General features: G+C 45.2%; 1 protein-coding gene across 1 annotated transcript in view; it reads left to right on the plus strand.

Annotated features, from left to right (window-relative positions):
* The window catches only part of LOC144770764 (ly6/PLAUR domain-containing protein 3-like), a 139,292-nt gene that overhangs the window by 71,801 nt on the left and 53,184 nt on the right, over window positions 1-14,307 (plus strand). Inside the window, exon 3 of the mRNA XM_078655513.1 lies at window positions 3,393-3,575. Coding sequence (XP_078511639.1) covers window positions 3,393-3,575 — 183 coding nt within the window. The remainder of the gene's footprint in view (window positions 1-3,392; window positions 3,576-14,307) is intronic.

A 14,307-nucleotide genomic window follows, 5' to 3' on the forward strand; every position in this document is an offset into this window, starting at 1 on the left:
TATGAAGGCTTTTCAAATCCCAACATGGATTTGGCGTCAGGGCTGCGCCACTAAGGCGGTGCAACCACGAGACAACATGTTAGTATATCTGTCTCTCAGGTGCAGTCTCTCTCGTCAGGTACCTCCATCATTCCTGAATATGTACTAATGCTGTGTGAAAGTGGTCCACCTCTTTCATTTTTTTATTTTGCTGTTGCTTACATAAACTATGTACATTTACAAAAATGAATTGCCTGTAGAAAGTGGCATAGTAAGTTAGAGTTCTAATAGCCAGATGAACGAATCCCATTTTATTAAAATCTGAGACTAACCATGTAGTATTTGGACCACGATTGTGACTAAGCAAACATGAGTCCCATCCTCCCACTGCTGGCTGACAGATGAGATTTCTAACTGCTATCTCAACATGTCCACTTAAAATAATGACCAAGTCCAGACCTTCAGTTTTTAAATATATACATATAAGCCATCCCTAAGGCAGGCTTATCGAGCCCTAAGGCAGGGTGCTGTATATTAAGAAGTGGAACATGTGCTTTCACACGTTCCAACTGTAAAAGTCCTAAAACGTTGTTTTTACTGTAAAAAAGCTAGTCCTATTGGCCAGTACAGGGTTACACACAGGCAAGTCAACTGTGCTATCTTCTGAATGGAGCTACAAAATTTAGTACCTCAAGGTATCAACTGCAGCATTAAACCTGAGCTGATGCTCAAGTCAAATTTAATGTTAGTTTTAGGAAAATGGCATGTGGGGCAATGCCTGTTAGGGCGGATTCCAATGAAGAAGAAAAGCGAAACAGAGTAAGAAGATCCTCCTGCCGGGCATCTTACTGGCCAAACACAGGTCGTTGTCAAATTTGTACATGACGGTCTGAAGTGTTCTTGCAGTATGCCAATATTGTTATGTTTTTTGTAGAAATGCTAATAAAAAATTAGACAAAAAAAACTTTTAATTAAATGGCAATTTTGGAAAGTTGCCACTCTATTATCCAAAGTTCCAGAGACCGTTTGTGATTGCTGGTCACAACACAGCCTTCTGCCCTCCTGAGGGAGGTTTGAATGACTCTAGGATGAAACACAAAAGGCATGCTGTTGGAAGAAGTGTTACCTTTACTGGTAGGATGAACAAACATAGTGTGAGCCCAAATTTTTCACTTTAAAAGGGAAGCCACCTATACAGGGCAACTGGTGGTCACACACAAGAGGTGCACACCTTTTGTTCCAGTAGACAGGTTGGCATGGGGGACAGTGGGGGAAAACAGTTGCCACACCTCTAGGGTGCGCTACAAAACTCCACACCAAGAGAAGGGTACTGAGATCTTGGGAGGGAGCAGAATATTGCATCCTATGATAGCTAGATGCCATACTTTGCAGGCAATTGTCATTACGTGGGTGGGACATGCTAGCCCATTGGATAGTAGTAACTGCATCCCCAGAGGGTAGGTTCTGGGCATAAATATGCCACCCCTGTCACCCAAACCTCAGATCACGTCTGCATTTGAGGAAGGGCCTAAGGACTGGCCTGCTGATCCTTGGCCACTGCAAAAAGAGGCTGCACCACAGATTGGATGGCACCTGCTGCTCCTTGGCTCACCCAGAGAGGACTGTGCCTGTGGTGGCCTCCATGAGAAAAAGTTATCCATGAGCCCTAGACAGAAGTGACACCAAGAGTTAGTTGGTTGACATCCTGTTACAGCTACAATGCCACAAAAGGTGAAGAAGACTGCTTTGGCAAGTTGGAAGCCACAATCGTTTAACCACAGATGACCTTCGGAGTGCAGCCTGGGAGAGTTCCACCCTTCAAAAGTTGCAACTAAGTCTTCTTGACCCAGAAGAGTCATTGGCATGCAATTTGTTCACTCACGATGGACACAAGCCTCACTTAAAAGGAACCAGGGATTTCTGTGTAACCAAAGACCTGTAGACTATTGGGAAATGGTTTTTGGCAGGACTTCAACCAGGCTTCCAGGAACATCTACCCCTCTGGCCAAAGTAGCCACACTACGACTGTAGATGAGGGAGTAGCCGCAGGGAAACCCCTGTCTCCAGATCAGCATCCATCTGCATCCTGTAAATCCTTACATCAGTTCCACAAAACACAACTTTATAAAGGTTTTCAAAGTATCCATTAACCCTTGTAGTTGCCAATGTGTGCTTCTGATTTGAGTGAAAAGCCATGATTTACTATTTGCTTAATCATTTATATATACGGGACCCACCAGTGGATTTTATTCATTTTGGTGTCTAAAAACTATTTACAAATTGGTGTTGGATTTCCTTTGGGTCAGGTTTCTTTCTTACACAACTGCTTTGGTACTTCCAATGCTTTGCACTTGTTCTTTGTTAAAGGCTTATTGCCCAAAGCCACAGGCACCCAGGATTGAGCTAAGGTTTTGCAAACGAGCCTGACTAGACCCAAACAGATGTGTGAGTTTTTTACACGCAAGGCCGCACAACCACATCAGGCTTGCATTTTTGCTGCCTTCCCTGTTTAAAGCAGCCTCCTTGATCAGCAGATAGCCAATATCTGCTTCAGTATTGTCAATAGGTATGCATAGAATTGGCATAGTATATTCTTCTAGCTGCCTTTCTCACCTATGTCACGGTGCAGACTAGACCCCGGATCTCACTACTGGATGCCAGAATGTTCCTGACCTTTATCTGCATATACTTACATTTGTGTACATCTTTGCGGATGTATGACGTTACAACGCATACTTTTACAACGCCTACCTTTACATCGCAAGTTTTACAACACATACCATTACAACGCATAATGCTTTTGGGCGCTGGATAGTGAATAGTTTAATTTACTATTCCAACTCCAGTCCCCGTGGATAGTAGGGAAGGTGTTGGATAGTACATTAAACCTATTCCCTATCCTAGAGCGCCCCCCAGCGCTAGGCGTTTTAATAGTTTGCGTTGTAAAAGTTGCGCTGTAATGGTAGTTCGTTGTAAAATTTTCGTTGTAAAGGCTGTATACCATGTGAATAGCATTTTGTTGTATGTTATTACTAGTGTTGTAATACTACTGTATGCACAACAAAATGCAGTTTGTAAATGGGCCCCCTAGTCTTTAAATCCTGCGATTTATAGTTGATCGACCTGCTGTCTATTATGTCTATGGAAGCTAGTATGTTTAGTGCACCAATCCCTCAAGAAAGAACCAGCAGGTATATGTTTCAGTGTGTGTGGTCACTTTTATTTGTCTTTCCCCTTAACAATTCTGCCTTATTACAAGTAGGTAAAAGGACGTGGTGCACAAACCCCATGTTGATTTTGGTTGAACAATTATTATCTCTTCTTCCTATCCTATAATGAAAATGTCAGCCTCTGTCTTTGCTATCAACTCCATTGATATTAATTATTTCCCCCTTGTCTTTCTGTTACATCAGGTAAACAAAATGTGTCAGCGACAATAAAAGGGTGTGACGTTGGCACTTATGACAACCAGGAGTTCACAACAGATTCATTTGACACCTCATATGACCGCCAGAAACTTCACGCCTGCTCTGAAGACCTCTGTAATACGTTGGTGACTGAAGACTTCCTGCACAAGCCACAAGCCAACCAGACTGGTAATTCTCTTTGCAGCTACAAAATTCCTACATAGTCTCTTAGAAAAGATAAATATAAGGTACCTTTCAGAACAGGGTCCCTGTAGGTTAAAAAACGAATACAATAAGATTATGCCTTGCTAGTCCCATTTTTAGATAGGGTATATAGAATAACAGGGGAAAGCATCATTTTGATCGTATCGAGGCGACCCCACCAGGACAGATAAAGAGGGTGCCACCTAGCAGTAAGATCGGACAAATTCTGGATGCATTTGGTTAAACAAAGGGAAACTGTATCAGGGATCGAGGGAGTAATATGCAAACCTAAATATTTGATATTGGAAGGACTCCAAGTAAAATTGGAGGCATGAAAGTCTTGTTTAAAAGTGAACTTTGTCAAAGGTAGAATCTCGCACTTATCATTATTAAGCTTGTAGCCGGAGACTGAGGAGTAATGGTAAACTTCCGACAAAAAAGCGGGAATAGAGACAGTAGGGTTAGAGATGAACAGTAAAATGTCATCAGCATAAGCAGCCAATTTGATGGAAAGATCATTATAATGAAAGCCATGAATATTAGGGTTTTGACGGAGTTTAGACAGAAAAGGTTCTAGGGCTAAGTTAAAAAGGAAGGGCGAAAGAGGACAACCTTGACGTACACCGCGACCAAGATCAAAGTAAGGAGAGACTTGGCCGTTTGCAAAAACTGCAGCACGTGGGTGAGAGTATAACAGCGAAATTAGGGAAATAAATTTAGGGCCAAAACCAAACCAGTTAAGGGTGTGGAAAAGGTAGGACCATTCTACCCTATCAAATGCCTTTTCCGCATCCAAGGCAATGGCTGCAAGGGGAGATTGGAGATGCGAGGATTTTGTCAGAACGTTGAATAAGAGTCTAGTATTGTCTGTAATATAACGACCTTTAACAAAACCTGATTGTTCATCCCCAAGCAAATCAGGAAGTAAATGATCCAATCTAAGTGCTAATAGTTTGGCAAAAATTTTGTAATCTATGTTGACTAGGGAAATAGGTCTGTAATTCTTACAATATTGGACTTCCTTCCCTGGCTTGGGAATTAAACAAATATGGGCATCGGAAAAAGTACCGTAAGAATTACCCATGTCAACAAAAGAGTGGATAAGGGAGTGAAGTTTTGGAATAAGAAGCTTGGAGAAATGAAGATAAAACTCGACAGTGAACCCGTCAGGACCAGGTGCTTTGTTCAGTTTTAAACGATTAAGGGCATCAAGGAGCTCTTTTTGCGAAGCGTCAGATTCTAAAGAGGATAGGTCTAGAGGAAAAGAAGGAGGAACCTGAATGTCAGAGAAAAAATGAGTGAGAGTCTGAGGGGAGGAAGGGGTATCTGAAGTGTATAAGGACTCATAAAACTGTGAAAAAGTAGCAAGAATGTCAGCATCTTTGTGGTGTAAATGGGCATTATCATCATATATCGAGTCAATGTGTATTTTATTTTGTTTGACCTTTAAGTAATTAGCAAGAATCTTCCCGGCTTTGTTTCGACCACCATAAAATTTGGCACTAGATTTAAGCAAATATAAAGAAGCATCCTCAGTAGATTTTTCGTTAAATTTAAGTTTAGCAGCAACGAGAGATGTCAGACTATCCGAAGAGTGTGAGGTAAAGTAGGCGTGTTCCAGTCTCTTAATATCCTGAAGGAGGGTTTTGGTGAATTGACGGGCAGATCTACGTTTTTTAGCAACAAAGGTAATAATGAAATCACGTGCAGCCGCTTTAAATGCATCCCACAGAGTATGTTTCGAAATAGGTGGGACGTCATTAAGCAGGAAGAATTCATCAAAAAAGGCAGAAAAAGAAGCAGAAAAATTGGGATCTAAAAGGAGAGCATTATTAAAACGCCATCTCTTAGGACCTTCAATTTTGGGTAAAACTTCAAGACTAATCAGGACAGGGGCATGATCCGAAAGTAAAATTGGACCAATTTCCGCCGCCTGCAAAGTTTGAGAGAGAGCATGCGAAACAAAAATATAATCAAGCCGGGACTGAGAACGATGGTGGGGGGAATAAAAAGTAAACTCTTGCAAAGTTGGGTTACATAAGCGCCAAGAGTCAATGAGCTTATGTTGCGATATAGCTTGGGTGAACAATTTGTGGGGCCTTGTGGGAATATAAGTAGCATCAGATTTCCTATCCAAAAAAGGGTCAAAAAGGTGATTGCAATCTCCTGCAAGAATGAAATTATCATCCATAAATTGAGTGATACGGGGAGAGAGGTCAGCCCAAAAAAGGGGGTCACCCGTCGTGGGACCATAAACATTAAGGAGAGAGATTGGAACACCTCTAAGTGATAGTCTGACATGCGTCCATCTGCCATTGGTATCAGATTCTTGAGAAAGAACCAATAAAGGGAGTGACTTGCGGCAAAGAATGGCAACACCATTACGTTTTCCATCGCCCTGCGAAAAAAAGACATCACCCACCCAACCTCTTTTGAGCTTATCAGATTCTGTGCCTGATAGGTGGGTTTCTTGAAGAAATGCAATATCAGTATTCAACTTAGCTAAGTGAGATAAAATACGTTGTCGCTTAACAGGTGAATTAATACCCTTAACATTCCATGAAATCAAATTTAAAGACATAGTGAACTAATAAAAGCATAAATGAACTGAGCAATGCATCCCAGAAATAACAAGGAGAATGAAAAGAAGAGAGTAGAATCAGAAAAGTAAAAGAACGATGAGTAAAAATTGAGAGAAAAGAAAAGGAAGTTGAGGTAAAAAGAAAAGAGTAAGCAGGTAAAAGAAATTAAAGTAGTAAAGGAGTAAGGAAGACTTGAGGATAAAAGAACATCATCGTAATGAAAAACATGAGCGAGTTGATGAAGGAAAGGGAAGTGAAGTAGAACAAGGAACAAAAATGGGACAAAAAACATGAGGAAAACATACCTATGAAGGGAGAATACGAGAAGAAGATGAGGGGGGAAGGAGCCAGGTAGGGAAGGCAACACAACTGAGGACAACCGGGCGAGGAACCAGGGAGATGTCATCATGGGTCAATGAGTTCCTGTGGAAACAAATACGGGGTAATCTGAGAAAATAGTACAAAGTAGAAAGCAAGAGCAAAAAATGAAAATAAGGGAAAGGACACAATGGGGAACTTCAAAATATGGAGAAGGGAGAAAAACAAGCAAGTAAACATGAAACGTCAAAAACAAGGGGAAGCCATACCAACAGAACGTGTGAGTAAGACTTGAAAAGACTAACAGAATCAAGTAATTAGCCTAAAACCTGAGGCGAACAACAACACAGCAATAGAAGAGCGTAAGTCTCCAGACCGGCAACATTATGAAGAATCAACCAGGAGAAGACGATGAAGGACCGGAGGTATCCATAGTAGAAGTACGATGAGCATTGATGAAACTCTGCAATCTCACCGGATCTTCATAGGTGGTGGTTTTGTTGTTATAGGTAACCTTAAACAAACATGGATGATATAAGCCATATCGGGCGCCCATGCCGCGAAGGACCTCTCTCATGCTAAGGAAAGCTTTCCTACGGTTGGCAGTGGCTTTGGCATAATCCTGAGCGAAGTATAGCGGGGATTCAAGCCATGTCAATTTGGGAAGAGCCTTTGCCGCTGCAAGAACTTTCAAAAGATCAGTATACTCCAGGAAGTAGAGGATGACACCTCTAGGCCTTTGAGACATGGAGAGGGATGTAGGTAGGCGTCCCAAGCGGTGTGCACGTTGGATGTTGAGAGATGTATCCTGCGGTAGATGGAGCAATTTAGGAAGGAAGGATTTGAAAAAAGCAATCGGGTCTGACCCTTCAAGATTTTCCGCAAGGCCGTAAATGCGAAGATTATTACGCCTGCCTCTATTTTCCAACTCCTCCACCTGCTTTTGCAGAGATCCGACTTGTGAAGACAGATGTGCAACTTTGGCTTGTGATTCCTGAAAGGATGCAACAGAGTGTTCCACCGAAGAGACTCTTGTGTCAAGTTGAGACCAATTGTCCGTGAGGACCTGAAGTTTGGCATTAGTCTCCTCCATAAAAGGGCGGAGTGATCCAATTTCCTCGAGAAAAGGACGAAAGGAGCGTATTTCTTCCAGTAGCAGCTCCATGGATACCGGGGATGGTGACTTGGGCGGAGAAAGAGGATTTTTCTTTAACCGCTTGGTGGCCGTTTTCCCCAATGTGGTAGGGGACGGCGTGTCCATTAGTTCCTCCGAACCTGAAGGTGAACGAGAGTCTTCTAAGTTGGAGAGAGCAGAAAAGACTTTCGAGTTCTTGATAAAAGCCACCTTTGAAGATGCTTTAAAAGAAGAGCGAGACATGAGTTGCTGTTTTCCCATGGAAATATGCAGAAAAGCAAAAAATAAATGTCAATTGGTATTTAGCCAGGAAAAAAGCTGAAAGCGACCTCAGTAATGAAGAGCCAATCAAGTAGAGCAAAGAGCAAGATGGCGGAGATGTGCAACCAAGTGCCTCACACAGCGTATTCACAAACTGCGTTGAAAGTCATGTGATTCCTTAACAAAAAAGAGGATCAGCCAGACCAATAATAAGGAGAAATCACCAAGACATGACTGGGCAGAAAAAGAGGTAAAAAGGAGGCTGGTGCGTCATTGAGGCAATTCCCACAAAAATAGGTTAGCTAGTAAGGATAGTACGCATTCTACCATCCCTACTTACAATGGAGCGAGAATGTATGCAGAAAACCGCTCCAGAAAGGACCGTGTAAAATATTGGGCGTGGAAAGCCAGATTTTGAGGTATAAAGAAAAATAGTCCAACATGTGGGAAAAGAGATTGTGGAGCTCTTAAGATGGCGGACGCACTGTATGAGGGGAAAAAAAAAAAAAAAGAAAAATTTTACCTCATGTATGGAGCGCCGAAAAAAAGACAGCAACGAGACTGGGTCATGAGGAGGTGCATGTGTGGCCCGGTGATGAAGAGCGCACACTTGAAGGCAGGACGGAGACTTAAAGTCGTCTCCGCGATAGAGCCGTTCCGGGACTGGGTGTCTAAAATGGCGGCTGCGCTCACCGGAACGTTCGTGGCTGCGAAGCAGCGATTATCTCCTTCTCCGTCGCTGTAGAAAGGCCGCCAAGAGTGCCGCAGCCATGCAGAGATGTTCCGACGTCAATAGGAGGCTTTTAGCACAGGAACATAGCGGAGAGTGAGGGAAGACTCCCGGTGCCTCGGCGGAGCTTCACTCAGGCGCCGCCATCACCTACGGCGCCAAGCCACGCCCCCCCCTGCTAGTCCCATTTTTGAAAGGGCCATTAACTGTGGCTCTTAATAGGAATTATGTCAGTGAAAAAAAAATAGTTAAAGAACCGGCACATAACTTCTCAACATGCAGATCTAACTCAACTAGAGAAAAGGTAACTCACTACCGTATGGAAGACATTCATTGTCTTTGTCCTTTTCTAGATTGCTACAACAATCTCCATATGTTCTTTATTTATATATATTTATTCAGAAGAAACATGAATGCCAATTTAAAGCATGGTGTTAGTATCCAAAACCAAAAAGCTTCTATGGTTTCTTTGCATATTGTACATTTGAAAAATACAACAAGGCTAGACTTAAGGCACAGTCATACTTTTATTCAAACCATATTTATTAAACAAATAAACACAAGCTACAACAGTTCATTCTAAAATCATCCACGTTAAAAAAACTTAGATTATAATAGAAATTAAGTTTCGTGCAAGCAGGGTGCATTGGATGTCTTTGTGGTACGACTAAGTGATTATTGTTATATTTTGTTTATATTTTGTTCAACTACTTTATATGGACACTAGACTCAAATATGAGTAACTGCACTAGGACTGCTTCTTCAGTGAGTGATACCTTTAACCAATATCAAGAAAGTGTATCAGGTCTACTCCGACATTGCTCGTAGAATAGGTTTTAAGTATTAGGCCAATTTTACTAAGCACTTGAATTGTCCTTACAGCACACAAGTCAACCCAAGGCAGTGCAAGTGCTTTAGTGACTTTTAGAAATCCATGCAAATCATACTAACCAGGATTTACCACAGCAATTCAACCTGAATTTGCGGCAGAATGGTCCTTTGCGCAACAAAGTGAAATATCTATACTACTACTTGTTGCTTCCTCTTTGCATGTCTGTTCCATTGTGCAGCCCACATACAAAGAGATCTAGGGGCCCATTATGATGTCGGGCGGATTGCCCCCGCCAGTCTGGCGGTAGCCACCACCAGCCTGGCGGGGGCAATCCGCCCGACATCCTCACTCGTTTCCCCCCGCCATATTAGTATGGCGGGGGACCTCGGCGGACGGAAAGACCGTCCGCCGCTTTTCTGCCCCGGTCGCCTTGCGGCCGGGGCGGAAAAGGAATAATATGGTGGCGGTGTCTATCAGACACCGCCAGCCATATTACAATGGGCATTTAACAATGCCTTTCCGTGGCGGCATTGCCGCCACGGAAAGGTATGCGGTCTTCACTCTGGGGGCCCCAGAGTGAAGGAGAGGTGGGGGGTGCACACGGGGGGTACCTGTGGTACCCCCCTTCATTTGCATTTACAAAGCGGCATGCACCGCGCGGTGCCTGCCGCTTTGTAAATGCAAATGCTGAAATGCATTTTTAGCATTGTGGCGGGCGGTGCAGAGAGCACAGCCCACCACAATGCTAAAAATACAGGATGTGCCCGCCACTGTGGCGGGCACATCCTAATACCCCCCACGGGACCCCCGCCCTTATGGCGGGCGGTCCCAATCCCTGACAGGATGGCGGGCGGAATGCATGTACCCTTGCAGCATGATGCAAGGTTGCCTGTAGGGGCGTTAGGATGCTACAAGTGTGCCTGCGCAAAGAGAGTAGAAGCGTGAAATATCTTAGAAAATATGGTGCATTTCTTCTCTCTTCCTTTCACGCTATGCAGCGCAGTAAGTTCCCGTGCTGTGTTGCATTGCATGAGTTTAGTGAGGACTAAAGCCCACATGATCAAAGCAGAAAAGAGTCTCTGGGGTGGTTCTGTTTGACACACAGAATTATAGTAAATAAGCATATGGGTTACTACCTTCTAGAGGATCTAAGCAAATGAAAATGGTTTTAATTGATTCATTTTCAAAGTTTGATTGATCAGAAGATACTATTTGGAGCCATCTGAAACATTTTGTTCATGTTACCTGACATTCTAAATATTTCCCAGAAATCCCTCATTTGAAACAGAAAAGCGTCCTTCAGAGATGATGTGCTTTGGTTGACGAGGAATGAGTTGTTATATAAATTATACTAGAACACATAAGGGCATATTCTCAAGGACATATCACCGAGTTATCAGCACTTTATCACAGCCAAAATGGCAATACATTTATCGTCCCATTCACAAGCTGGTGCTAAAAGCCCATATCACCAGTTTACCTGCAATAGCAGCCTAAAAAAACATTGCCACCGATGACCCCGGCAACTATAGCTAATGAGATGCAGAGTAGGTGTTGCCGTGCAAAAAGCTGCAACAACACCACTCTGCAACATTCTCAATGACCAGCTAGATCGGCAATAAGATCCCAAAACAGGCGATAAGGCGTGTTAGCAGCAGAAATTTAACACCTGCTCTTACCAGGTGTAAAGTCGGACGACAACCTGCACCATAAAAGGGAGCCCAGCCCAGAGCCACACCAGAAGAACAACATATGCCATGGAGCTACTGATCATGCAGATCGGAGCCCGAAGAGGGCCACAACACCCACAGCCACCACCCCAAGGACTTCCCTCCTCCTGCCCCCCAGGGGCCCTACCCCGGGCACCCCACCACCCCCCAGACAAAGATATGTTACATCAACTTCACGAAACCATGAACAAAACAATTCGCCTGATGTCGCACAATCACAACGCTTAACATGCATGTGTGGACAGAAAAAGGAGAATGACTCATTCATCTTTGAATCGCCAAACAAAACATTTTATTCAAATAAATGTAAAACAACTATTCTGAAGCGTCATGGCGGGTCTTCTAGGGACAATCTGTAGGTCACAGCCTGCAAGGCAAAATTCTAGATAAGAAGGTGTGTCATACGCTCATCAGAGGACAGAGAGAGAGAGCGACAGAGAGAGAGAGAGAGAGAGAGAGAGAGAGAGAGAGAGAGAGAGAAAGAGGGAGAGAGGAAGAGAGAGAGAGAGGGAGAGAGAAAGAGGGAAAGAGGGAGAGAAAAAGAGATGGAGAACGAGAGGGTGAGTGGGGGAGAGAAAGAGAGGGAGACAGAAAGAGAGGAAGAGAGAAAGAGTAGGAGAGAGAAAGAGATGGAGAGAGAGAGAGAAAAAGAGAGGGAGAGAGAAAGAGAGAAAGAGAGAGAGAGAGAGAGAGAGAGAGAGAGAGAGAGAAAGAGAGAGAGAGGGAGAGAGAGTGCCAACAATGCGGACGCAGGCCTCACTGCTCACCTACTGCCACCGGTGTTTCTCCAACCACGTGCCTGTATACACTGCAGTCCACCAGGTCCCTTATCCAAAAGAGAGTCCAGATTCATGAATGGCAGAGTACATACAATTGCACACGCTATAATCGCATGCCTGCCCATGCGTACCCAGGCAGCTGCACCCCAGCCCCTCCCACTGCCCAGCAGTGACTGCCTGCCCCTGTGCACCCAGGCCTCACTGCTCACCTTCCGCCACTGGCGTGTCCCCAAGAGGGCCCACCACATGCCGGTGCAAGCCCCAAGCCCGCGAACATGGCACCCTCCACATCATGCAGCCCCGCTCAGTCACACACTTGATTCTGGTTCTAGAGTTCACTATGGCAGAGTTCAAATCAATGCACACTGCATCATTGCAGGCTGCACACCCACTCAACCCTTTGGGTGCCACTAACTCTGTTACCCGCGAGGCAATGCCACGTGCCGGTAGGCCAGCACTGCCCGCTGTCTCAGGCCTACACTGGGGTCTAGCAGGGCTTACAGAAATCCTTACCAGTCCGGACAGCCAGGATGGGGCACACCCGCTCAGCACTTAAGGTGACCCTACCTCAGTGCACCGAAAGTCACTGTCCCGTGGCGGTGTGCCTGTGCCGGCCGCAGTGTATCCGGTGCCACCAAGTCTTTGCCCCGCAAGTCATGGACCCTCTATGATTGGGTAGCGTGGTGAGGACACCATCATTTTACCTCCGACACTGGGGAATGTGATGTGGTAGGACCCTAGGCCCTCAAGCATTAATAATAACCCCACGGATACACCCAGATAGAGAGTGGAAATGGCGTCAGGCACGTGCGCCCTGCCTTTTTTATTGGCCACTTGTCCTGTGATGCATGTGCTGGATGGGTGTGGTGTGGGTGTAAACCATCCATGAGAGAGTGGCTGTGGCATGCTGACAACTAATCCTGTGATCAGCAGATCACTACAAGGAAGACCTGGGACATGTAGCGTTGTCGTTCCCCCCCTGTAAAAGTAAGCGGAGTAGGCTGGCCTGGCGTATGCCAGGCCAGCGTAAGGGTGTGAACAATGACCCCGGGGTTCTGGGTGTGGTTCCGTTCTGGGATGGACAAGGGAGCAACTAATGCGTGTGTCCTTGTTGTAGTGCCGGCGCGAGCCAGACCGCAATCGCAATGTGTTACCCTGTGACCCAAGTCCCACAACATGAGCAACATGGACGCAAGGTGGAATCACTGATCCTACATTTATCCATACTTCCACACTTTAAAGATCATAAACATGACACATCTGTGTATATATGAATGTTTAATGCACATTCAGTGGAGTGTTGTAGCTGGAGCAGTACAGTGCCATGCAAACTCCACTTTACATTCTTGGCCCATGGAGGGCCAGCCAGAGTCCTTCAGGGAATGACAATTTTAACGGAAGGGGAAGAGTACAGAACTCAGTTTGAATTCTGAGTGTATCGGGCGACAGTGGAAGGTGAAAATGCAGAAGGCAGAACCAAGCAAAAACCGTTCATATGGTGGAGATGAATGCTACAGTTTTCTTATTGCCAGTAATGCAGATTTATCCTCATCTTCATCCTCTGCTGTTTCATGTGCCTCACGTGTGGGCGGTGGTGTTCTGTCTCCAGCACTGTTTGGCACTGACACTTCTGGGGCAGAGATGAGGAGGGAGTGGTAGCAGCAGCATTCATCAGCGCCAGGGCTTGTGGCAGCAATGCCATGAGGAGGATCTTTAGGGCATTGAGGAACCCAGCTACCTCTCACTGGTGTGCGGCTATGGCAGCTGCTCTTTCCGCCTGCGTCCGCTCCATGGTCTCCATTCTCCTCTGTATGTATCCCAACTCCCTAGTGACATCACTAGGGCCACTTTGACTAGACAGTTGTTATTGTCTCTGAGTCAAGACTCCAGCAATGTCAGCCATGGTTCATTGGAGAGCATGGAGTGGATTGTGGGTTTCCGTTAGGGACTGTGTGTGGTCTCGATGGGACTTAGACACCCACGTATGGCATCTAGTTTGGCTGTCATGTGGTCGAACCCCACCCACACCTGTTCAGCCAGCTACTCCTGGCACCCCAACACATGGCGTTGCAAGTCCATGTGGTCTTTGTGGGGGTCCTGGGAGGTAGCCGTGGTGGTGGGTGCTGCCTGCTGTGTGGTCTGTGCAGGAGGTGGGGTTTCCTCGTAGCAGCTGGGCTTCCCTGCTCCTGGAGGTAGGGTTCAGAGGCTGTCCACGAGCTGTTGGAGTGCGTCGGGGTCGAAGGTGTGGTGGTCCTTTTCGTCATCAGAGAAGAGATGTTCGGCCTGTTCTGCAGGAGGCGTTGGATTTCCCTCTCTAATGTGAAGGGGAGATGCAGTTTAACATTGTGTT

This window comes from Lissotriton helveticus, chromosome 7 (assembly GCF_964261635.1).
Source record: "Lissotriton helveticus chromosome 7, aLisHel1.1, whole genome shotgun sequence".
Lineage (NCBI taxonomy): Eukaryota > Metazoa > Chordata > Amphibia > Caudata > Salamandridae > Lissotriton > Lissotriton helveticus.